At 38.2% G+C, this 27,755-nt stretch overlaps 1 protein-coding gene across 1 annotated transcript in view; it reads right to left on the bottom strand.

The window, feature by feature from the left end:
* LOC105839130 overlaps positions 1-25,617 on the bottom strand; it is an 81,341-nt gene extending 55,724 nt beyond the window's left edge. Inside the window, exons 1-3 of the mRNA XM_012685208.3 lie at positions 24,626-25,617; positions 13,853-13,890; positions 6,121-6,187 (exon numbers count right to left, since the gene is read on the bottom strand). Coding sequence (XP_012540662.2) covers positions 6,121-6,187; positions 13,853-13,888 — 103 coding nt within the window. The 5' untranslated portion in view covers positions 13,889-13,890; positions 24,626-25,617. The remainder of the gene's footprint in view (positions 1-6,120; positions 6,188-13,852; positions 13,891-24,625) is intronic.
* Between the last annotated feature and the right edge of the window lie 2,138 nt (positions 25,618-27,755).

Raw genomic sequence — 27,755 nt, 5'->3', positions numbered from 1 at the left:
ATAAATTCGCGAGTAACGGGACACCGTAAGGGGGTAACCGCCGACGTGACGGTTGACCGTTTAATGATCCTGCAATCGTCATTAGGCAGGATCATTTATAACCTCCTGCTCTCAGCCTATTTACGATCCTACCATAACGCTGCCCGCCGGGTCATCGGAGATAATTGTCGATTTACAAGCGTACGGTCGCAAACGTTCAGGTATATTCGCCAGTAGCTATAATATGAAAAGGAACTTATCACCAAGGTCGGCGAAGTTAACAGTAACCAGTGAAGTTTATATCCAAATTAACATGAATGCGGACTCTAAGCCAAGGAGCCGCAAACATCGTAACATGGTCTTTCCAATTTTTTCAATTTACGGCTCTAATAAGCAAATAGAATTAAAGAAATTGCGCATCATTCTAATTTCAGCAACGTTTTATTGACTATAGCAATTATCGGTTTCGTTGATTTAATTATTTTGTTTGAATTGCTTGTCGAATGCACACACATCAGTAAAATATTTTGTATTAAATTTAAAACATTTTACAAATTTACCTAAATTTCGCGTTTTTTAATCTGACACGAGACAAACATGTTAGAGAGTAACAAATTATTATATTAAAAAATCAACACCTTTACACTGTTGGAAGAAAATTATAGAAGCATATTCACAGTAAAATTAACATTAATAATATGTTAAATTACAGATACATTTTATTAATTGAAATTTACATTTTTTAACTACATTATTTATTTGTTTACTCCATAAATTGCGTTACTTTAACACTAAGAAATGTTGAATATCAATTTGATAAAATAAAATATTTAAATACACAGTCCCATTATGTTAAATTAACGTTCTTACAAAATAATACAAAATTTCTAATAGAGACCGGCTTTAATACAAACGCAAAATTTTTTTATTGCGTAAATTAAAAAGTGGACACCGGCTATTAATTTAAAAGAAGATGTACAGGTCGAGAGACAACTGTCGCTTAACGTAATGACCAATTTGGTATCTCGGCGGAGAGGATGCGGACAAAAACGAAATGAAACGGGCGGCTGTACCTCTCAAAAAGAGAAAAAAAAGAGCAACGAGTCATTACGTCTAATCTATCGAGGCGTCGCGCGTCGCGTCGGATTGATCGCCGGCCGTGACATAACTGCGCCGTAACGATGAAATCAGATTAAAAGATAATGATGTCGAATCAAGTCGGTAAAGCGTGAAGTACATTAGCCGCCTGTACGTCCCGTACTAATTGTACGCGAGGCTAAGCGAATAACTAATCCGACGCAACGGCAATATCGACGGAGATAAGTCGTGACAAATGGACGACGGGACACCGATGTCGTACGAAGCTTCGCTTGTTCGCAAATAATTTTCCGCGGTCCTCATTCTCTTCTGTCACCTCTGAAAAAAAAACTTTGATCGCGCACAAGACAAATTGTCGCGCATCGCCGCCGCTCTGAGAGATATCGGTTGCTCATTAAGCGCCGACAAGAAAATCCTAGCGAACAGCTGTTTCGCGCAGGTAGATATTATAATTCAATTCGCCTGATGGCTGGATCTCTGAGAGTCGGGAAAATCGGAAGGAAAAATGTAATAAGGAGACTCGCTCTTCGCGCGAGTCGCGAGTTCCACGCGAGACAATGGCACGCCGATCGATAGGGATACAGCCTCAATTGGAGATTCCTTCTTGATAATCTGCCTCTTACAATTACGCCGCTGCGGTAACACCCGCAAGTCCTCAATTAACGCGCGCTAACGAGTGTGGTGACAACTTCACTCCCATACGAACGCGGCGGCGGCGGCGGTGTGAAAAGTTCCCCGAGGACGTATTCAAATGCGCGTTAAACGCGGACACAATCCGAATTCGCACGGCCTGGATTTTTTTCACGCGCGACCGCGTGTCCCTCATTATTATGTCAATCCGGCACGCATTCTCAGAAATTAAGCGAGCGCTACTTGCGTACATTTGTCTCGAGGAGATTTGCCCGCGCCTCTGAAATTGGAAATCACCTTGTCTACGATAATCGTTCACTTTCTGCACGAAATATTTTTTCTACTCCGTAATTTTTCAGAACATCTCTGGAATAAGAGAGCGCGTTAAGCGTTTCCAATTAAGATTGCGATTTTTTTCTAGTGAAAAACGATTTCTCCGTTTTTATAATGCGCGGTAAACTATCGAAGTGGTAAAAAGAATTGTTTACACATTTTAATACCATTTTTTTCTAATACATTTATTCAATAAGATAGTAAGACAATAATAAGCATTTACCTTAACAACGGGACAAGAAACGCCACTGGTAGCGATTAAATGTTTAGCGTGTGGTGATTGGCACAACGAGGCTGCATATATGGAAACGCGATTGCAGGTATTGTAATGCATGTGAGAATAATAGTTTCGTCCTCCGCGAGAGCGAACGAACGTTCGCATGCGCGAAGGTAGGAGCGAAAAAAATACTTTCTTCGAAGGCGCGGTTTCTCCTCGGGAGTGCAGAAACAACGGTTTGAGAGGCACTGAACAATGCTCTACTCGATTCCGACAGTGATAGCACCTTACAATGCAATAATCGGAATGCAAATCTTTCTCTAGAATAACGAAAAAGGGACTGTAATCGGTAAGTATAAATAAAAATTTGGAATATTATAATGAAAAAAAAAACAGTATTAATATAAATAAATATTTAAATGCGTAAACAAATATAACGAAGGGTGAAGAAATAAGAAAACACTGAAAAAAAATAAAAAGAACGCCTACAAAACAATATTAAAACAAATTAATACTTGAACAAGTATTTAATTTGTAGTAATATAGGATCCATGTCAAATTGGCTCAAAATTGCTCAGAATAAGAGAGTGGAGTGTAAACGTAGGTATTTATGTGTGAGACATACATTGAAATTAATTATTCGAAGAGTGCGCGAATAAATGCAGCCATTAATGAATTTAAAAAGAATGAGTCTGCGAGTTTCAATAGCTTGAAACTTGGAAGTATTAAGATAATTTAATACATGCGTGTATAGTCATGAGAGACAATCTGGGTTACATTGATATGTATACTCACAATCAGATCAATCTTATGCGATACACAGCAAGGATTTATGCTTGCCAATGCGCAGACGTTTTGATAAGTTGATCAAATAATGTTAATGTACTAAAAAATGTGACCAAATAAAACATGTAAAATATTTTTAAATCTTTTTTTATTTATTTAAATCAAAATGTTTGAATCAAAACCTAACAATGTTATCAATGTGTTAATAATATTACCAAGATAATTGAAGATAACTCAAAATCAGTAATAGAATTCATAGTAAAGAACTAATTGTGTGTGTGTGTGTGTGTGTGTGTGTGTGTGTGTGTGTATACATATATATCTGGAAATATACATCTAAATAAACAATAAATTTGATTACAATTATGTGACAATTTCACAATGGAACATTTGAAAGTGTCTTCAACAAAAGTTCGTTTGTATATCGCGACAAGTCTACAAGTTGTCTACAAGTTGAATCATAAAGCAGTTAGAAAGTAAAATAGCCTGAAGAGACAACTCGAGATCATCAGCATAAAGCAACGCGTAAACGTTCAAGAATGAATGCCAAATCACTTGTAAAGAGAACATACGAAAGTAATAATAATAATAATAATAACATGACATGGAAGCCCCCCCACGTGCCTAGTTTCTTATCAGGGCAGAACGGGACAATTTCATTTTCCTCTGCGCGATGAGGTGCCCCGGCGGAACAAACGACAAAAAGTAAAAGTCCAAAAGAGCCCGCGGGTCTTAACGAGACTTTCGATTCGTCATTGTCACGAGGAAAATAGTGTGTTCGTCTCGCTCGTTAATCGTCATCTCGTAAAACACCCAGACGTATTTGAGGAATTACAAGTCCATTTGACCGGAATTTTTTAATCGATCTGTACTAAAGAGTGCAACTTAATACGTTAACTTTCAAACATTTATAGAATTTTATAGAGATGACTCCGCTGACTAGTAATTTATCTGTATTCTATTCCGCATGACGTGTTAAGTTTCGTAACCGTTTTGACTTTTACGCTTATTTAATTTATTTAATTTATTATTAATCCTTCACACTTCATGAAAATCTCATAACGTTCACAGTGGGGTCGTTTAGACCCCAACCACTTAAATGCTTACCGTAATGAAGGTATTCATTGTTTTAATTGGAAAAAATTACTGGATGATCTTTGAACATCCTTTTTTAAAATGCAAATGGTTTTTTTTCGTTAAACTTGCTGTCAAGTATGAAGAAAAAATTCGAGAAACGAAAAAATTACTTTTCATTTAAAAATTCATAACATTTTCATAATTCATTCATAATTCATAACAATTTGTTTTTATTTATACTGCTGAGGAAGATTAATATGTCGAAACGTACAGTAATTGTCGATAAGAATAAATATTCTAATAATAAATAATTACATCTATGTTTTTGCTCTTAAATGTACCTTATCGTTTTTATAAAGATATTCTTGATTGAATTATTTAAATATCCAATTTAAAAAAATCTATCGACGATAAAAAGAAGCTGAGGATCTCACTCTCCTTTTTACCCTCGCGATTTTTCCTTACGAGCGATCGACGGTCGAGATAAATCGCGATGATCCATAGCAGCGATTCCGCGCGCGGGACCGAGGGCGGCTGGTTTCGCGATTCGCGATTTCGATAAGCGACCGGAGGCTTGGTCCCCGCACCACGTCGCAGATAGACGGCGCATTTCCGCCGATACCGCGATACGGGTGAAATTCTGCGACTCGCGGCCGACAGCACGACTGCGTTGAAGTAAAAGGCTGAAAGTGTCCGCGGAGCCGCACGGCGGGGACTTTCGATTCTCGATGCCGCGCCGACGACGGTGTTGCACACGTCGCTCGGTCGTCCCGGTTGTAATCGTCATCTCGTTTCGCACCGCTAACATCTCCCATTGCTCTTTCTCTCTCTTTCTCTGTCGGTTCCTCTCTCGCGCGCGCGCGCGCGAGACTCGCGCTCGATTCCTTTCCACATGAGAATCTAGGTCGCACGGCTGCGTTCACCTTCCAGCAAAAGCAATGTCTTCCAAGGAAGGTCGTCGGTCGGTCGGTCGGTCGGTCGGCCGGTCTGGAAAGGCTCTCTTCCGAACGGCGTCGACACGCTTTTCCCTTTCGTTAAAATTATCCGCTCGCCGCCTGGCTCGATTAATTGCTCTCCCCGATCTCGCTGACGTGAGAAAAATCTGTAGCCAGCCGCGGGGATTCCCCCGACGGCGAGGAGGATGAATAAGAAAACATGCCCCTTTTTTCCCCTTGCCAGCTGTTAATGTACGATCCTTGAAGAGAGCTTGTAAACAACTCTCCTCGACTATTAATTAACGCCGTCGCGCGATGACACCGCTCATTTTTTTAGTTGACTCGACGAAAAGATTTATTTAACCGTTGTAGCAATTGCAATTTACGGGACTGCCGAAAGATTTTTAAACTTAACGGTATCCCAAGCCCATAAGTTATTAATTTAAATTGATTTAAATCATCATTAAATACGCCGAGGACAAAATCTCTCCCCGGTTAAATTCCGCCTAAGTGAATCCAAGCGCGCGACTGATTGATCGAGGCATGCGCGAGACAATTATCCGGGTAATTAATTAAGCGTCTTCTCCGTCGGGCGTTAACGCAACGAAATACACGTACGGGGAGGGGGGGGGAATACACGTCGATTACTTTCTAGTAATTACGTTTACGCGCAAAACCGTTATACTTTGTTGTAACCACGAAAGCATCCCGCCTCGAATCATTGTCATCAGGCGTATTGTGCCGTCATTAGAAAGCGCGCATCATGTGGAAAGCGTCCACCACTTTTATCTGATTATCCGGCAATTTGGCTTTCGCGAGAGGAGAGGGAGGGGAGGGAGGGGAATTCTGGCAGGCGTGCGATTTTTCCGCGGGGAGAAAATTCGTCACGTGACGCGCAGCGCCGGAATCGAACGGAAAGAGAAAAAAGAAAGAAAGAGAGGAGGTGTATAGCTCTTTCCGATTCCGCGTGCGCGAGATCGGCGAGATCTAATTGATCCGCCCTAATTAGCTGTCGCCGTCGCCGAGACAATTAGAAAGTGAGTCACGTATGTGTATTATACTTACTTGTCGGCGGCTGCTGAGGTATCTGGGCTGCGTGTACGCCGCTACCGCCGTGCCTCGTTATTGTGATCTGGAAATAGGGGAAAGGCGATGTTTTAGATCTTCTCGCTTAATAAGATAGGATTGTTAGCGACTTAGCCGCGCTATTGCCCCGTGTTAGCAGCCGCTGCTTGTGGTGAGCGTATCGTACAAGTGCAATTAGAATAGCGCAATGCACACGATATTGTAATAAGACCGTAACACGCGTGGCGCAAGGATATGTATATCTAACGCTTAAGTAAGAGAGCTACATTCTTACGAGTTTCGGAAAGTTGCCTCAAGGCCTCTCTTAGGGCACCCCGACTGGTGCTCTCAATTTCCCAGGAGAATAAAATTGTGGAAAAACCAGGCGTTTCTTCCATTTTTCCAAGAAGTATTTCAAAAATACGATGCAATAATGGCAGCGGACTTTATTGACGAGTTACTTATTTATTAGAGTTCCTAAATATAACATAAATCTTAAGCCCCTTTCCCCCCTCCATTGACGTAGAAAACAATGAAGGTAATATTATCTTAGAATATTTATTTAATGAAAAAAATTCGGGAAGGAAAAATCGGTTTGCAAAACTTCCAAGAATTTTCTCGGGTTAAAAATATTAAGTCCGACCGATGAGACTCGTGGCGTGAATACGACAATGGATGAAAGACGCGGAAAGGAAATTTAAAAAAACGGGAAAAGGAATCGTGGAAAACGTTACGTAAAATTCCAGATAAAACGGGCGTTAGGTAAACACCCAGCGAGAGAGGCGTGGAAAAAGAGAGCGATGTCGCCGCGCCTCTGACACTTTTACCAGTTGGATGTTCGTATTTATCAGGAGGTTATTCCCGGTGACGGAGCAAGTTGCCACAATTGGCAGTGTGATATCATCGGCGTTTGCGGTGAGGTCCATGATGAAATAGGCGCAACGCGCTGCTGGCTCGCTCGGGTAAAGGGAAAAAAATGGCGGCCGCCGCGCGACTTAAATTCTCTCCCAAGAGCTACGAAACGCTTTGAGACGGACGCGCGAGGCCGTTTATTAAAGTAATACATAATAATTACGATCAGCGTGCCGGCGTGGTATCCGTCGCGGCAACGCGGCGATTATTTATCCCCGACTCGAATTTAATTTGCCTCCCGTCCCGTAAACTCTCCGGATGATTTCACGGTGTCATTATCCATTTTGAGAATAATGCTATAACTCATCCTCCAACTGTCGCGTCGTTGTAAAACGATCGGAAACGCGGCGCCTTCAATCGCGACGATTAGAGAATTAAAGAGTTGCGAATCCCGGAAAACCGCAAAAACCCGAGAATTTATCGCCCTGCACTGATATTTCTCCCCGTTTAATCAGCGTCCAACAAATTGATTATCCCCTGTAATTCATAGAACTGCCGGTGCAATTTCAAACGCGCTCTCAACAATTTTTTGCAGCGCGTTACGTTGTGCGACGGACGTATCTCGCATGCAGGTATTAATTTAACCGCTGGATCGATGATCGATCGCCATCCGATTTAAAGTGTGCGATATGAAAGTCACGTGAAAATGTCATGCCCGAGTTGATCGCCTCTCGCTGTTCTCACTTTCCAGAACGTATATGAATCGTGCTGTTCCTGCCTTTCGCAGATGTCAAATCATTCCGGACGACTATCAGGTGCTGAAAATTCGCGTATGAGAGGAAACGCGCTTTCTTAAAAAATTAAAATATTACATTGAGAAAAAGCTGTTGATTTGACTAAATTTTTCAACTTAATTAAATTTCTTCAATTCAAACATTTGTGTATTTGAGTCAAATATATAAATACTTAAATTGAAGTTCAAGTATTTTATGTATTTAAGTTAATTGCATAGCAGGGTAAAATTAATATTACTAATTTTTTATAAAGTTTCCTCACACCTGACTGATTCTTAGGCATTTTTAATTTTGTGAAAAAAATATAGGATTAAAAAATCAAGAATTTTACTTAAAAAAAAACTAAAAAAGAGTTTATAACTTTTTTCTTTAAATTCTATTATTTTAATATATTATTTTTAATTGTACACAAACAAAAAGACTTTATGCCATCACATTTTCATATACAATAAAAAATATTTAAATTATTTCTTATAAGCATATATTACATGCATTACAAATTTATGTTATTACATAAGAAATCTAAAGAAAAGTTTCTAAAGTTGAGAGGAATTATAATGAAACTTTTTGGAAAAACACATTCCTTTTCAATAAAAGCTCAATAAACAGCAACATCCATTACTTCTTGAGAAAAAATCAAAGTTGTTGTGTAATTATTCAGTTGTGCGAATGCGTTATTTATAACAACTTGCGACATCCGCAATAGAAAAACCAAGATCGTTCCACGTGCACAAGGTCGTCGTTACTTTTAATAAATTCACATAAACGGTAGCGCTTTAATGAAGAGAGGAAATAAAGTAATAAAACGATGATTAATTCCTTGAATAGAACATGAAGATTCTCTCCGCGGTTTTTTTTTTCTTCACCTCACAGGCTTGTAAATGAGACGACATACAGTCATTGTGGCACGAAGAGACGCGCGGCCGCGACGTGCAAGTCTCGTCCGATAATGGAAAAGACGTGTAAATGCATTAACGTCATTAACATGTATCCGCGAGTAAAATCACTCGTGATTATGCTATCCGGCGAAACGTGTAACATCATGATAATTTATTTTTAGATTAACGGCGACGGGTACTGTAATTGCCTGCCGTCAATCTGATTCGAGGCTCATTCCCGTCGTGAGTCGCAGGTGATTTCGCGTGATGCCCGGTCGTAATGCAATTGTAAATGTAACGCAGAAGACACATGTAGAGCCGAAGAGACGATCTAATCGCGGTGCGAATCGGGCTAGCAATAAATTGTTTTCACCGATCGCGTGTCCCCTTGAACGCTGATCTCTATACCTAGGTTTGTGGAAACTCGTCGGAGTGACGACGAGCGCGTTTAAATGAATAATACAATACTCGGCACGCACGTCGTTTCCAATTTAGGTATTGGCAACGAGCAACGGATATCTGAAAGCGATAGCTCTGGCCTGCGAGAAGGAACGATTATAAGAAGCTCCCGCGAGGAAACTTCTTGCCTTTCTTTTTTCCCACGCGGGATGATCTCGCGCGGGAAACTGACGGAGAAAGAAAGAGAGAAAAGGAGATAAAAGTTATCTCCTCTTTCGCGTGCGCGCAGTGGCACTGAACAATCACCTTCGGCTTCGTTCGCTTTAACGCCACGGAAAGTTTCACGAGAGCATATAGGAGTCACCGCGCGGTGAACGCTGACGTCAGCTTGTTGGCCGGCGCTTGTTCGTCCGTGCAATGAAAGTGGTCTAACGAGTCACACTGGCCGGTACAAGTGTATGGTACACACACACACACACATGTGCTCGGAACGATATGGTCCCGTGGCACTTTTCTCGGTACGTGGACCGGGTATTTGCTCGCGACTATATTTACCAAAGCGCCAAAGTGAAGGCATAACGAGATACAGCCAAGACGAACTACGCTCACGGCTTCGCCGGCCGGGGACTTTTATCGCGGGGCAGCACTGCGCCCCATTACTTTGGCGAGGTAGATTGGGGTTGTCCGATCGTGAGATCGGTGTTGTCTGATACGTGATACGCGCGTTGGCTGGGATCGAAATGCAACGGACGTGATCGCAAACGCAAAACGCAGAGTCGAGGGTATATACCACGTATATAAAACGCAGCGGTGAGCTATCCGCCGCCAGCAGCGAGACCGGACCATATAAGGTCCGCGACGTTCTGCATCCGATGGAATCCATCGAGGACTGACCACGTCGCTACGCTCTGTTTGCTACAACGCGCGTCTTCCCTTATACAATAAATCGAAGGGAAAACCCGAAGGAAGGAATCTCGTCTTCACGGAATCTTCAACGTTAACAACACGACGTCAACTAACTTCCATTGGCATAGAGAATTATCGTTAACAACACGATTAGCCTAAATCAACACTTGTGTCATCGAAGGCAAGCCTTGGATATCATTTAGTTGACCTCCAAAAAAATGTTTTGCTGATATGAGACAGATTTCCTGATATCACAATCAAAATGTATTGTTAATTTGCATACCTGCTAGAATTTTGACTGTCACGTATAGAATTGGAAAATTCTGCTTTTATTAGGTGCAATACATATCACAGTATTCGCTAATTATTCATCTATCTCAACTAATTTTTACACACATATAATTTTTTTTTCTTGAAGTTACAAGATCAATTTTTTGAGTGTTAATATAAGAAAATAAATATTTTAGCTAAAATTGGCTCTGATGTTTTCCTTCTGATGTAACCTTCGATTACCACATGTCCAATTAGCATACAGACTTAATGTCTAATGAGACGACATATTTATTAGCTAAAGCTGGCACTGATGTCACGTCAGCATGATCCTTGGGTCGCGTCAACTAGTTCAATGGGTAATTGGAACGGAGCCGGGCTGCGGCCGATCGACAGTCCGCGATCCAACGCGGATCTAACGTGGGCAGGGAAGTTCTCCTTGAGATCGCCGCCCATTACTCGCTCCCTCGCGATTGCAGACACAGTCCGCGGCTGTTGCTAGTTAGTCATTCCCGTCGTATACGCAATCCTTGTCGTACGCGGCGCGTGCTCCCGTGAGCGTCGCGAGCAGGGCCACGATTATGTCACGACGTGGTATATTAAGTGTCTAACGTGGACACGAAAGTCTAGAGAAGGACTTCTAGGAGGAAACGCGTCGCTCTACGCGTGGGCGAGGTGACTGCGCGTTCGATGCTTTAATCGCGATCGATGACTTCCGAACTTTGAACACGCACGCCCACGCGCGAGTCCTCCGAATACGATCGTGTTCGATACGGATATACCACGCGATTTCACCAGGGATCTCTAATCGGAACCGATGGCTCCTCGTCATCGGCGAATCCTAATTTGGAGACGCGTGCAAATATATTTATCTCTTACTCAACACGCGCTAAAATTGTCAGATGACGTTTACACGTGCATATTTCGCAAAGAGAAATGAGGTGCGTTTGCCAGACAAGAGTTTTTGACTTTCTCCTCTCTCATCCGACACGTTTTCTATTGGTCCTTCCGACTGACCTGCCGCTTCGGATCCTCGTTAAGAGGCGTTATATTTGCGCTCCTGATACTCCCAAGCGAGAGTACAGTCCACGAATTGTTTGAAGAATCCTTAGTTACAAGAAATTGTCACTAATGCCGAAGAATCTTGATTTTTTTTTAAGAACAAAGTCTAGAAATATTCGTTACACACCTCTTACTTTCAAGTAAAGGAAAACCTGTTCGAAATTATGATGCAATTTATGCAATTATTGAAGTTATCATGTTGTTTGCAGAACTTTACACGTCGGGCTTTTATTCTGTTGTAAGAAGGGAATAAAAGCGAATGCGTGTAACGTTATGAAGCGTCACGCTTCCGATTATCGATTGGTCTTCTATTGACTGCAAAGTGAAACGTTTTATGGAAACGCGCTAAGCGAGCGCCAGGCTAAGGCCAAGATATATATCTCGCGTCGATATTGAAAAGAACACGAAGTAAAAGTAGGCGTGGTCTGAACGGATTGTCCTTTCTTCTTACGTGCAACACAGGGTGTTCCGATATAACTCACTGCGTCATTCTTTGCGGTTCGCCAACAAAAAAAAGGGGGGCACTTGTGTACAATTTCATGATACGCTTTCTCACAGAGGAATATTTGTACAGTCATTAAAGCGAATTATACGCCATTGAATATGCATGTGTTTTTATGGCATTCTCTATATAACTGAAACACATAGATAGTCGAAAGAAATGTAATTGCCACGCTGAGGAAAAGTCAATTAATTTAACTGATTTTCCAGCTTAGATTAAATTTCTTCAATTCAAGAATTTACGGATTTAAATCTATATAAATACTTGAACTACGTTAGGTGAAGAGATTTAATCAAGTTAAAAAATTTAATCAGGTTAACAACTTTTTTTCCTCAATGCAACCGATTAAAGATATTTTAATGGTGGCCTTTGGGAATTTCTTTCATACCTTGTGCAAAGTAATACATGCTAACAATGGAAGTTCTGTGATGATAAGCGGCAGCACTTAAGTTGTTTTCTATAGCACATATAACGATGCACGTTTCGAAGATCGTAGAGACTTAACGTCACACGTAAACGCCAAGTTTAACGTAATTGTCAATTATTACGTATTACGTAATCCCGGGATTACCGCCTCCTGAATGGGTTAACGACATTAAATCCGGCAGCCTCTCATCCAGAGAGAGATCCCACGACTATTGTCAGTACAGTGACATAACGTCTTCCGAAACCGCCGAAACACCGTCATACTTAAATACCCTGAATTACCGTAATTTTTGTTTATCTACATCGTCTTTCAATGCCATCATAAAATACCTTTGCTTCAGAAATATGTAACATGTAATCGCGTTATCAATTTTAAATAGTCAGCAATGTGAGTAATACATTTTCTCCGGAACATTTATCTCTTTCTCTCGCACGTTTATAAAATAAAATTATTCGCTAATTAACAAGATTTACTCATTAACCAAAAGATATTTGCAATTTATTTTCCTTCTCCATTTCAATCATTTCCTATACTTTTATGTACCTTTTTTATTAAAGAATTCTCGAGAATGACATTGATATGAGAAGAAGACTCAAATATCGAACTCTCCTCCGTTAAAAATTCAAAAAACTAAGCAACAACGTGTGCGCGTTTAAAAGAGAAAATCTCACATGCACATTCGTCGCAATATACCTAAAAATCGCTCGAAAGCCGTCCAGCTGCTTTCTCGAGAGTCTCATTTGTCAAATTTTCACTGACGAACGGTATCGATCGGAGCAAGAATTCGTGTAACGCCGATGTGGTTCAACAAACAATAGCAGACACCTCTCTCGGATGTGTCATACGCCAACAAAGGAATTACATAATGCGCTACATATCCAGGTGAGACGCGTGTACGCACGGGAGAAAGTGTGTATACATATTACGGACGCCATTAATCCACGCCTATCCGAAACGATAGCGAGAGAGCCGCGTATTCTCGATTATACATTATCTCCTCGTCCTTCGGCTTGAGAATGTCAAGTCGAGCGTAGGGATAATTCATCTCAATCGGTTTCTTTAAATAGAACTATTAATGATAGAATCGCGCGATAAACGTACCATCTTAACGTATTTTATATTGTCATTTGACATTACGTCGGCTTCATCTCGGGCGAATTGTATAACGCAAATGAATTAAAATAATTATATTTAAACAATTATAATTAAAAAATCTAATTTAAGCAGGTGCAATTACAATAAATCATGTATTTGTTACACATATAAACGTATCATGCAAAAAAAGGAAAAGGGTAGATATTTATAAATATGTTTAGAAATTAAATATAGAATAAAACAAACTAAAAATATTAATTCTACAATAGCAGGCCATAATAAAATAAAAAATAAACAACTTTTTATTCAGACTATATTCAATCAGATATAAATGTAATTTTTTATAATTTGAAAAGTTTTTAGTAATAATTCTTTATAATAATGATAACTATAATATAAATACGTATATATTTTAATTTGTATTCTGCAAAATGTGAGCTAAAGAAAACAAAAGAATCAAGTCGCCCGTATTATTAAGATCTCTATGGCCTCGTTCAAGGCCTTCTTATGCATAGCAAAATAGTTATAATTTTTTGTGTTTACTTACCACCAGAAATGCCAGCACAAACCCCCTCCAGTCCATGGCTAAAATAAAAGAGAAAGTCTTATTAATAACTGGGTCGAACTCATGCGAGTACGATCGATTGTGCAAACATTGTCTGTATCATGCGAGAGGCGGTAAATTCGAAAATTCGTTATTTCTTAGAGCGTTTGCACGCTTGTTCGAAAAATATTCCTTATCGATATTATCCGCAGCAGTTAATTCTACAAATTAATATTTAAATTTAAAGAATAATCCTTTTTTTTAATTACCTTAAACATTAATTTTCTAATTTATTACAAAATTATTAATCGATAATATATGTAATGTACTTCTCATTAGTAACTTTGTATTAAATTGATCAGGTTTTCTTTGTGTTGCTCGGGTTAGCTTTATAGCAGTAATGTTGTCGTTTTACCTTTTGTGCATCTTTGTATCTTTGCATGTGTTCTTATACATGTTTATGCTCTTGCAATTCACTGATGCACAATAAATTAAATTAAATTAAATTAAATTAAATTAAAATTAAATTATGTTATTAAGAAGTATTAGATATTAAAACAGATATCTATATATGACAATCAAATATTTGTAAGTATTTCTTTATATATCATTATAAAGCGTATGAAAGATTCTATAAAACAAATCATTTTTTAAATAATAAATTCCTTCATTATGTTATACATTGTGTTATTAAAGAAAAAAGTAAAATTCAGGATTGGCTCAAATTCATCAAATCTGAGTTGTTACTTTTGGAAAATTTAGAATATTTGTCTATTTTCAAAATACACTTTAATACCATAAGTACTCTCGTTCTTTACTTCCTAAAAGCAACAAACGAATAAATTGCTATGAAAATGAAGAATCTTATTGGGAATCAAATATTTCATCAGTACAAAAAATATAAGATTATTGAAAAGTCAATGACTTTCAGAAGTCTACCTTATCCAAGAAATATAATATTAACATAAAAAAATAAAAACGATCAATAATGGCTGTTTCGGGTCTAGTGCTAAAACATAATGACTGATAGAGTTTTGCTTCCCCAAACCGGATCAGTCTTTCTTCACTACCGCCTTGCTCTCTCTTTATCGACCTTGAGCTCGTTTCCATTATACCCCATGTCTTCAAGCCTCATATTAGTTCTAGCCACGCGGAAAGGGGCCCGTGAACGGCCTAGAACGCCTAGCATTCCTCTATTCTATCCCAACTCGATTTAGAATGCGATTCCTCGCGTTCCTTCCTCACCCCATTCCACGAACGGCAGGATTCCGGTCTATACGGCCGTGCCCGTGCCTTCCCTCCCCAAAAAGGGGGGAAAAAATCGCGGAGCTTCTCCGCAACGTGACGTCACCCCGGGCGAGGGTTAAGGCCAATCTCGGCATTGAGACAGTGGAAACGTTTTCAGGCGGGTTAGTATACAGTGGGGAGCCCCGTCCGGGTGCAGGCGCTCTCGCAGCCCGCCGAGAAAGCGACATGCTTGTTCGCGAAGGCGGCGGCGATGCACGATGCAACGTTCACTTTTTAGTATACCGCGATACGGCAGTGGCGGCAACGACGACGGCGGCGGCGGCGAAGCATGGTCGACCTCGACCACCACCGGACCACCATGGTCGGTGTTTACGGCCGTGCGGCCGCCGCCATTTTCGTGCGCACGCCAGGCCCTTTTCGATGTGCTTGGCGCCGGATGTGCATCGCGGCGCGCTACGTGATTTACGAGACCGCCGAGATCGACATCTCGCGAGGATATGCCGTGGTCGGCGTGGTCCCCGCCGCCGCAGCTTCCACGTTTCCTACGGTACAGGAGGGAGGGGGAGCGGACGCCGGTCAGATTCGTGATCGCGGCCAGGAACGTGTCCCTCGTGGTGCGCTATTCCTTGCCGGGGAGTCAAGAGGATTTTCTTTTAGAAAACTACATATACCACTTAACAGAAAAAAAAAGATATATATGTTGACACTGGATTATTCTTCTCCAGAAAAAGCTATTATTTTTTAAAAAATTATTAAAAAATAAATATGTTTAAGGCTCTAGTGATAAATTATCAAAATTTAATAAAAAGGAGCCCAATGAGCTGCTACAGGTTTGCGTCTTTGCGTAGAAATTATGTTGTTTCTAGAAGTATAACAAATAGACGTTTCAAACTGTTATCAAATCATTCTCATTATTACATTTACAATTAAAAACTATCCGCAGAATATATCTATTTAATTATTTTATATTGCTCTTATTATTAGCGTATATATATTGTATATCTGTGCGTATATATATAGCTTGCATTAAAAAAAAATATATATGTACATCTTAGTACACAATAGTATATCAACAAGATCATGATTTGAGCAACGAATTCGAATAGACATTTCGGCAGCGGAAACAGCTGTCGCGCAGGTGATTTAAAGGTGCCGGTTCGTGTACGGAAGACAGCACTAATCGAAAAATTCAAGGGCAGTATAATGAGTGAATGATATTTACGTACAAGAACAATTTCACTAGGAGTTGAATTGTTTCTAACATAAATCTATACTCTCATATTTATTCAATATTCATATTATTCGTAAATATATATAAATTATTATAATATATATCTCAACACATAATGATAAATAATAATAATAATAATTAATACTATATATGAATGCACACTGGTCAACAAAATTCGCATAACTTAAATAATTTAATTTTTCAAAAAGCATTTAAAAGATTAAAACTTCTTTTAAATGTTTCTTGCCAATATTAATTATTTTTTTTTACGAAATAGCACAATAATGAAACTTGATAAGTCAAAATAAAAATTTTTAATTATACAACTTTGCTACATTACACAGCTGTCGTTGGAAAAAATCGAGAAAATTTCTTATTATTACTTGCATTCTTTATCGGGATCTTTTCCTTTTAATATAAGCGATCGTAAAGCATTGTGTGATTTTTTGACCAAGTTATCGAAGTTTGAATAAAACGTAGTCACTTTAACTTTAATCGCTTATAACTCGTGAAAAAATCAATTACAATACATTCTACAAAAGTGTCAAAAAGCAAAAAATTAGCCTTTTCAAAAGCTACTATCGCTTTTTCCCACCTTACTCTTTACGTCAGTAAACCGAGTTTGAATGACACTAAAAAATATATTACGGTTTAAAAGAAATTCCATAATCAGAATTGCACTTTTTTTATTAAAAAAATTCTTTTTGCAAGTCTCATGATAATCATGGTAAAATCCAGACCTTTCTTAATGAATTATAAAAATTATTGAATTCTTTTTCACGATATTACAGAGAAATTACATATTTTCAATTACAACATTAGCATTATTCAACACGTATCACTGGAAGATTGTTGATTCAATTTGGATTCAATGTTGGACATTGCAACATTTATGGCTTAGTTCTCTTTCCAAAAGAGTAATGATTTGCGCACACTAAATTTCAGCCAGGTAAGACATTATAACTTTGCCATTTTCTCCTTAAGTAATAACCAAAACCAGTACAAATCTTTGGTCTTGAGATAAGGTTGGAGCCAAAATGGTGTCGGAAAAGTATAGATAGTGCATCTTAAAGTAAGGTATCTACTTATATGTGTAAAGAGCTTATCTACACTGAATATGCAGATAACTTATCTACACTTAATATGTAAACGTGTACAATGCGAACGTCTATAAAGCTGGCACAGCCACTTTAGCACAATCGAATAAAACTTATATAAAAATTTAGTGCTCTTTTGTTGCTAATTAGTTGCTCCATTCCGGATTTTGTTGCTCCAGCCGATTCGGAGAAAATAGAGGCTGTGCCAACTTAAAATTTAGTTAGCACAACCAATAAAAAATTTTTTTAAAAATTCAACAAATGCGGTGGATTCCTTTAGATCTAATTAGTTGCTAATTAGTTGCTCTATTCCCGAATTTTTTGCTCCATTAATAAACCCCGAAAACCACCCCAAAATTACCCTAGAGCAACAAAACATTCTAAAATTATAAATAACCACATATATCGAATGATAACAGTTCCTCGGTTTTATTGCTCGAAATTTATAACAATTCCGATTTCGTTGCTCCACTTTTATTGATTAAAAACCACCCCCAGCCACTCCACATTAGCACAACACCTTAAAACTGAAAATAGTAGCTAAATCTCGACTGATAACGCTTCACAGATTTTGTTGCTCGCAGTTTATAACAATTCTGATTTTGTTGCTTTACCAATATCGATTAAAAACCACCTCTAACAACTCCACATTAGCGTAACAATAAAACTAAAAATAGTAATTATATCTCGATACTGATAACGCTTCACCGATTTTGTTGCTTGCAGTTTATAACTTTATTGCAATAAACAATTGGCAACAAATTCAAAACTTGCATATCTTTTCAGAAACTAAATCGAGAAAGACTTTAATACCGAAATTAGTCTAGCAACAAATTCTATAAGAGTACTTTACTCTTGAACGCGTCCCAGCACAACCACTCTTTCAGCTAGTTTTTTGCAATAAACAATTAGCAACAAATTCGAAAACTACATATCCTTTGAGCACCTAAATCGAGAAACATTTTAATACCGTAATTAATCGAGCAACAAATTCTGTAAGGGTACTTTACTCTTGAACGCGTCCCAGCACAACCACTCTTTTAGCCAGTTTTTTGCAATAAACAATTAGCAACAAATTCGGGAACTGCATATCCTTTGAGCACCTAAATCGAGAAACATTTTAATACCGAAATTAGTCGAGCAACAAATTCTGTAAGGGTACTTTACTCTTGAACGCGTCCCAGCACAACTACTCTTTCAGCAAGTTTTTTGCAATAAACAATTAGCAACAAATTTGGAAACTGCATATCCTTTGAGCACCTAAATCGAGAAACATTTTAATACCGTAATTAATCGAGCAACAAATTCTGTAAGGGTACTTTACTCTTGAACGCGTCCCAGCACAACCACTCTTTTAGCCAGTTTTTTGCAATAAACAATTAGCAACAAATTCGGGAACTGCATATCCTTTGAGCACCTAAATCGAGAAACATTTTAATACCGAAATTAGTCGAGCAACAAATTCTGTAAGGGTACTTTACTTTTGAACGCGTCCCAGCACAACTACTCTTTCAGCAAGTTTTTTGCAATAAACAATTAGCAACAAATTTGGAAACTGCATATCCTTTGAGCACCTAAATCGAGAAACATTTTAATACCGTAATTAATCGAGCAACAAATTTTGTAAGGGTACTTTACTCTTGAACGCGTCCCAGCACAACCACTTTTTCAGCCAGTTTTTTGCAATAAACAATTAGCAACAAATTTGGAAATTGCATATCTTTTGAGCACCTAAATCGAGAAACATTTTAATATCATAATTAGTCGAGCAACAAATTCTGTAAGGGTACTTTACTCTTGAACGCGTCCCAACACAACCACTCTTTCAGCCAGTTTTTTGCAATAAACAATTAGCAACAAATTCGGAAACTGCATATCCTTTGAGCACTCAAATCGAGAAACATTTTAATACCGGAATTAGTCGAGCAACAAATTCTGTAAGGGTACTTTACTCTTGAACGCGTCCCAGCACAACCACTCTTACAGAATTTGTTGCTCGACTAATTACGGTATTAAAATGTTTCTCGATTTAGGTGCTCAAAGGATATACAATTTCCGAATTTGTTGCTAATTGTTTATTGCAAAAAACTGGCTGAAAAAGTGGTTGTGCTGGGACGCGTTCAAGAGTAAAGTACCCTTACAGAATTTGTTGCTCGATTAATTACGGTATTAAAATGTTTCTCGATTTAGGTGCTCAAAGGATATGCTGTTTCCGAATTTGTTGCTAATTGTTTATTGCAAAAAACTAGCTGAAAGAGTGGTTGTGCTGGGACGCGTTCAAGAGTAAAGTACTTTTATAGAATTTGTTGCTAGACTAATTTCGGTATTAAAGTCTTTCTCGATTTAGTTTCTGAAAAGATATGCAAGTTTTGAATTTGTTGCCAATTGTTTATTGCAATAAAGTTATAAACTGCAAGCAACAAAATTGGTGAAGCGTTATCAGTATCGAGATATAATTACTATTTTTAGTTTTATTGTTACGCTAATGTGGAGTTGTTAGGGGTGGTTTTTAATCAATATTGGTAGAGCAACCAAATCAGAATTGTTATAAACTGCGAGCAACAAAATCTGTGAAGCGTTATCAGTCGAGATTTAGCTGCTATTGTCAGTTTTAAGGTGTTGTGGTAATGTGGAGTGGCTGGGGGTGGTTTTTAATCAATAAAGGTGGAGCAACGAAATCGGAATTGTTATAAATTTCGAGCAATAAAACCGAGGAACTGTTATCATTCGATATATGTGGTTATTTATAATTTTAGAATGTTTTGTTGCTCTAGGGTAATTTTGGGGTGGTTTTCGGGGTTTATTAATGGAGCAAAAAATTCGGGAATAGAGCAACTAATTAGCAACTAATTAGATCTAAAGGAATCCACCGCATTTGTTGAATTTTAAAAAAAATTTTTTATTGGTTGTGCTAACTAAATTTTAAGTTGGCACAGCCTCTATTTTCTCCGAATCGGCTGGAGCAACAAAATCCGGAATGGAGCAACTAATTAGCAACAAAAGAGCACTAAATTTTTATATAAGTTTTATTCGATTGTGCTAAAGTGGCTGTGCCAGCTTTATAGACGTACAATGCGACAAAGTCGTAACAATGCTTCGTTTGAATAAAATGTAGTGTGCGCAAATCATTGTTCTTTTGAAAAAAAAAATTAAGCTAGCGTTGCAATGTACAAAATCCAAACAACTTCCCAATGATGCGCATCAGGTAATTCTAATGCTGGCGATAACTAAAGATGCATAAGCAACTTTGTAACACCGCGAAAAAAATTTATCAATTTTTTAATTTGTAGAGAGATCTATATTTTATGATAATTATCATAAAACTTGCGAACCTTTTTCTACTCAAAAAGTGTAATTCTGATTATGCAATTTCTTTTAGATATAACACAATTTTTAGTATTATTTAAATTCAAGTTACTAACATAAAAAGTAAAGTAGAAAAAACTGATAACAGCTTTTAAAAGAACTAACTTTCAGTTTTCCAACGCTTTTTTTGTAGAATATTATACGTTGAGTTATAACCGATCAAAGTCAAAGCGATCACTTTTCATTCAAACTTAGATAACTTAGTAAAAGAAAATTGCATAACGATACGATTATATTAAAGGGAAAAGATCCCGATACAAGATGCAAATAATAGAAAATCTTCTCGAGTTTGTCCACTGCCAATACAGCGCTGCAAAGTTGCATTAAAAAATTTTATTTGACGGATGAAGCTTTATCATTGTGCCGATGTGTTTATAAAAAAGGATAATTAAAATCGCCAAAAAACATTTGAAAGGAGAAAACTTTGAAATACTTTTGAAAAAACTAAAATTTTTCGCGACGTTATGCTTTGAAACTATGCAAAATTTCGACATAAATTTACCCGTGTAATAATTTTCTTGACCAGTGTAATAATAGATATATATAATACGATATAAAATAAAAAATAAAAATAAAATAGTTAACTAATGTATAAACAGTTTGGATAGCAACATCTGTACTGAAATATAATCCCGAGCGTTAAAATCACCGGAGACTTCGATGCTTGCACGCCAAAGTGCGTAGAGCGGAGAAATTTTCAGAGACTTCAATATGCTGCAGCTCTGTGAGGATGGTTTGCATTTTTTTCCACCTCGCTTCATTTCAGGAATTGCATTTATCCTTAATCACAGGAAAATTATCACGAGTTTTAAAAACCGGCACGACAGATCGTCGTGCACTTTCATTCGGGAAAATAAGTCAATCATTTGCAATTACTTTAATGCGCATCGCAAGCCCACTCTAACATTGCTTTCCATTCATAAAGAACTCTGAAATGTTTATCCGACACACGGTTTCGCAGTACCGGCGATCTGAGCCTTGATACCTGCATATTTGGTTGGGTCTCGCCTACAACGCGATGAGCTCGACGGACAAGCAAAGCCTTGGGCTCATTTTCGTATTGCATAACGTGTAACGTATTGAAATAATTGTTAAATTGGCATTATCCGGCAATTAATTAATTTTCACGTATCCTTCGTTTACTCGTTTACTTGTCTAGGGAAGTTGTTAATAATTTCGCATACTTTTATTGCGTCGGAGAGTTTGCCGTTACGCTAAATTGTCAAAATAATTACCGATTAATTTATATCATCATTACTTTAAGCCTGAATTTCTTCTGTTTGATTTTATATGAAATAAATTTCTTACGAAATTTATTAGACATTTATGATAAAAAAACAAAAACGTATTTTGACCATACACATCTAAAGTGCTATGTATCGCTAAATTAAACTTTATGTGGTATGTAATATATATTATAATGTATTATAAATATATATTATTAAATATATATTAAAAATATATATTATAATAAAATTTGAAATAATATAAGTAAATATACGATTAAATATACAATTAATCCTCATTATATCTATTACTTAATTTAACAGCAGATTACGTTACTTTGTATTTTGCTTTTTAATTATTCTAATAGAGATAATCAACACTGCAAAACACATCCGCTCTAAATTCCGCGAAACTATAATGGAAAAAAATGACTTTTTTTCCACTTTAGATAAGTGTGAAATTAAAACGGAATTATATATGCAGGACATTGTCTTTAATGTCCTTCATAAATAGAACGGACTAATGTCCGCCCTAACGGCTGCCCTCCTCTCAGTTGCAATAAACATCTCTATTGCTAACCGTTGGTGCCAACACGGGCACTGATCGACGAGGCAACCACCGCGGCAAATGCACGGCATGCGATCGCGACGAATTTGAGTTGTCTCCCGCGGATGACAACGCAAACGTGTGCTTCTTTTCTCACACGCTCATGTAAAGGCGAATAATGCCCGCAAGAGGAGCACACACCCGCGTCACCATCCTCGGGAAGCAACCCAAATTCGCAATCACATGCCGCATACCCACCGCGACGGCCACCGCGCCGATCGACACCCATAACTAGCACCAACAATTAGCAACAAAAACACTCATCACAACTGCGAAGAGAACGGCCGTCAAAGCAGACAAGCTAACAGACTGTTGTAACAGTGAACGACAAAGCTATCGCTACCGCTCGCGCCATATTGCGTTGCCAGAATAGTTTTGTTTATTTCGTCCGCTTTAATATACATGACGGACCACATCCTTTATAATGTTCGGACCACATCCTTTATAATGTCCGGTTTAACGTCTATTCTATAATAATTATTTTCAGTCCTATTTATATAAAAGACATTGTCATACATAGATAAAATGTCACATTAAGAATTGCGCCAGTCACGCTTAAGTAAAATGGACACGTAAGAAATCCGTTCTAATATTGTATATTCCGTTATAAAATATACATGTCCTTTATATATAAAGAGGATATGCTTTGCAGTGAAGCATTACCCTGGAATTTCCGCCAACGTAACCGTTGCAGAATTTCTTTATGCAAAGAAATAGTGCCATCTTTTACGATTAATTTAATTAAGAACTATATTTAAATTACCTATTTAAGTTAAATAAAATATGCAATCAAGATTATTTCTCGAATTAACGCTTAGAAAATCTATGTAATAAAATAATAATTTACAAAAATACTCTATAAATAAATTAGAATCATGCACAGTTTATCATTTCAAATCTTTTTATTCTATTATTATAAATTCTTATAATTATAAAATATTTTATCATGCAAATATAAATCGAATAAGCGTGCAAATTGTTATAACAGAATCAGTCGATGAACAGTCACAAAAGACTCTACAAGAAATATCAAAATAATAAAACTTTAAAACAATATAAATTGTAAATTAATTAATTAGTTTTCTAATTATTCTACAGATTTAATCAAAATATAATTTTTTTATTTAAAAATGTAATTATATTGTTGTTTTTATGCATTTACTCACTGATTCAATTTTTTTAAATTTATTTATATCAACTGTTTATTGACCGATGCAGTCTATGATTATTTTCAAAAACATTCCGAATTAAAAAGTTCTACAATTCAAAACAATATCTGAACAATCTTTACAAAATGTTTAGTCAAATTTGGTAAAAGAATTCCGTGAAAATAATAGCTAGATTTTCCAAAAATTTAATTCAAAGTTTCAGATTTCCAAAGATTGCAGAATTTATTAATAGCTTTAAAATAAATTTATTTTATTGTACCCTTTAAGATTTTCTTTAATCATGCAAGAAAAGCTATTCAAATTTTAAATGTTAAATTTAAGAAAATATTAAAAAATATATATAAATTAAATGACAAATAGTGATCTGCAATAATACAAGTCTAACTCACAAAGGAAATGTAGAATTCGAAAGATAAATAAAATACATAAACAATTTAAAACAATGTATTATCTTCTATTATTACTAATTTTTTAAAATAAAAACTTGGGAGTCACAAAACAATGTACGTGGATATGCATGCTACCTTTATTGTTCATTGATTTTGCATTATAAAAAATAATTAATAATAAGAAAAAAACAAATTTGTCAGAAAAGGAGACAGAATTTTAATTTAAAAGTAAATTTCGAAGAATTTTTCTGCGTATCAATAATGTATCCTAAAAATCCACGATTTTCTTAAATAAAACGAAATGTTTCAAGGACAAAAGATAAATTCTCTGAAAACTTCAAGTTTCCTCGTTTTTTTCGCCCGGTAGTATAAACCTAATTACTCCATCGTCAGAAAGTGCAATTCTGGAGGCAATAAATGCAACTGCAACAAACGATTCTTACCTGTTGCACCTTTTCCGAATTCTTCTCCCGAGAATAATTCCGGATTACTCGCCTCGGCGACACTTGACACACGGCGAAATTCCTTTACTTCCGTTGTGCGTTCGTCAATTTCTCGGAGTAGAAGACGAAAGACCGGGAAAAAAATCGTCAATCGGTCTCCGCGTCGATCATCCGTGCGCGTCTCAGCTGCTGCGATGGATCGTCGGCGATTTTGTAAGGTGTCGAAAACGCGTCCTCGCCGGCCACAGGGTCCACCTTCCGTACGTCGACATCCCAGACGGCTTAAAAAGCTCTCTCTCTCTCTCTCTCTTTCCCTCGCTTCCGCTTCTGTATCCGCGCGCCCCCCTCGAGAATTTCACGATACTTCCGCGCGTTACTCCTCACTCTCTCTCTCTCTCTCCGAGCTCTGGCCGTTCCTCCGAAATCGCGACCTTGATGCGACAATTAAATCTCAACCACCTTTCTCGATCAGCTGAATCGTTCGATGACGCCACGCGCGAGGCGCAACCTTTTTCGAACGGCACCTTCTGCGCGCGCGATAGGTGTCACCCCACGTCGTTCGTTAATTTTACAGGGTCTCCTCAATCGGAATCTCGATCGGGAAGGATCGTTTCAAGTTGCGTGCAAATTTCCCCTTTCGGCTACCTTCTCATTTAATCCTCTTCAGAGTGGAATGCTACTCTGACAAGTGAACAGAAATATCGGCGGTTATATTGTAATATCGATATATCGGGGCAGCCTGTTATTTCGATCGAGTCGTTGCAATCCGCGTCGCGAATGCGTGTCTCTCGTTCATCCTTCATCCCCCCCCGAAATCGATTCCCTTCCGTTTTTTTCCCCCCCCGTTTCCCTCTGTCCTCCTATTTACGACACTGCACTGCACCTGTCAGGCCCACGGCTCCGGTCCATGGGTACGGAGAACGGACGGCGGAGTAACGCGCCGCGGAGAACAACTCCGTAACAATCAACGCGGGATTCGAGACTGAACCTGAAGTCCTGAACAGCCGTTCGGCTCACGGCGTGGTACTTCGTGTTTCCTCGTGGGGCGCGCGCGCGCAGAAAAGCGAGAGGGGAGGGAAGAGAGGAACGGACGAAAATAAACGATCGAACTGCGTGCGAGAGAGAGAGAAAGAGAGAAAGCGAACGAAAGGATTGTCGCACTGAACGCAGAGGGACTATCCACTCGCCCGAAAGAGACAGACACTCGCTGAGAGAGAAAGAGAGAGAGAGAGAGAGAGGGCGCAACTGCAGTTTTAAGAAGAAAAGAGATAACGAGACCGAGGCGATCGGAGACTGGTGGGAGCGATACAGGCGGTGGAACAAGAGAGTTCTGCATGAGAGCCGCTTTTCAAAGAAAGGAAACGAGAGGGATTAAGAAAGAAGGAGACGGAGTGAGAAAGGGAGAAAGAGAGAGAAAGAGAGAATTGTGTATTCTACGTGGAGTACGTTTGTAGAATAGAAAGAAACAGCGAAAGGATGTGGAAGCGAGAAAAAAGACATACGAGAGAAAGATAGACAAATCTGTAGCCGGTATGTAAACGACCGAGATAGATGCTTATCAATAAGACAGAGACGTAGCACCATAATATGGTAGCCCATAAATGTTGGAGAAGAGAGAAAGAAAAGGGGTGATGGAAGAGAGAGAGAAAGAGAAAATGAGAGATAGAGTGGAGGGTGTAGATGATCTCGCGCATCTCTGTTTCGATTAGCGGACGTTACGCAGCTACGGTCGCGCGAAAAGATGCATTGAGGTGGGAGAATGAAGGAAAGCGATGTAGGCGAAGAAGGAGGACGGACTGAGCTTACGTCATCGTTTGAATTGGCCGTACCACGTCTTCACGATGATCGATGGACCCTCCGATCCATACTCTCCGAGTAGTGGAGAAGGATGTAATTTCTTTCGATTAATAAAAATAACGAATAAAATTGCTTGCTCCAATTAGGGGACTCCTAACAATTCCCTATCTCTAATTTTAATTATTTCTAAAGTTGGCAGCAGGTCACAATCTCCATTTGTTATCGGTAGTCAAAATAAAGCGAGCGGGGTGACCAGATTTTCAACCAGCACAGTCGCTAATACGCAGCGCTGAAGTAGCCCAATGTAGCCCAAAACTATTTTACTTGAGCTGCATTCGACTTCGACATCCAATAAGCGCTTAGTATCTAGTTAAAGCTCGACATTTATTAGGTGTTGCAAATTGCAACTGGAGACTGCGATTAAAGGTGCCTTTTCACGCCGACGCTCATTTTCAGCGTCAAAAGACATCACGTGACTAAAAATAAAGATACCCATTCGCCATTTTTAGTCACGTGATGTCTTGACGCTGAAAATAAACGTCAAGCGTCAGCGTGAAAAGGCACCTTAATGTAGAACGATTTGGCGCTGATGCTAGTCAAATATCAGTCGCACGAAAATAAATGAAACTTAAAAATAGCTGTAGCCCAATGGCGACCAGTCGCCTCAGGCTAAAATTCAATCGCCAAGTCGGTACTTAGTTAGCCCACTTTACGACATATAACTCAATCTGACCACCCTGGGCGAACTGACGTCACGAAATGTCACTCAATCTCGATTCGTCACATTCTCGTAAGATTTTCTTCTTGTTCTCGTTTCTGTAAAACCGCGCTAAAATATTCTCTAAAAAATAAAATGGTAAACTCGACCCAGGAGCACATACTCGTTTCAAAAACTTTTCACACATGTTTCTTCGAAACGTTTTATAACTCGCTCTTGAAAACGTTTCTAATTGGTAAAAATGTCCACTCCAAAAACGTTTAAGGAAACGGTTTTTTTTTATAATAAAAAATGTTTAAGAAACGGTTAAAATTTGTTTTTTTCTTTATCCGTAAAAAATTTATTTTTTCACGGATTTAATAAAACAAAATGTATTAACGCGCGCGCGCGTGTGTGTGTGTGTGTGTGTGTGTGTGTGTGTGTATGCATTATATATAAAGTAAATGTTCCAATTAGTGACGTAGTAATCTCATGGTAGTAATAAATGAATAAATTAATAATGCACATATTAAAGAAAGTATACAAAATTGATTTTGTTAGAATCCATACAGCACAGAAGCTTTCAGCACTATTGCTGCAACATTATAATATTACAAATTGCAATGTAATATTGCA

The sequence above is a fragment of the Monomorium pharaonis genome, chromosome 6 (assembly GCF_013373865.1).
Source record: "Monomorium pharaonis isolate MP-MQ-018 chromosome 6, ASM1337386v2, whole genome shotgun sequence".
In the NCBI taxonomy this organism is placed as follows: Eukaryota; Metazoa; Arthropoda; class Insecta; order Hymenoptera; family Formicidae; genus Monomorium; species Monomorium pharaonis.
Note: the sequence above shows the minus strand (reverse complement) of the source record. Positions and strands in the feature narration are given on the sequence as shown.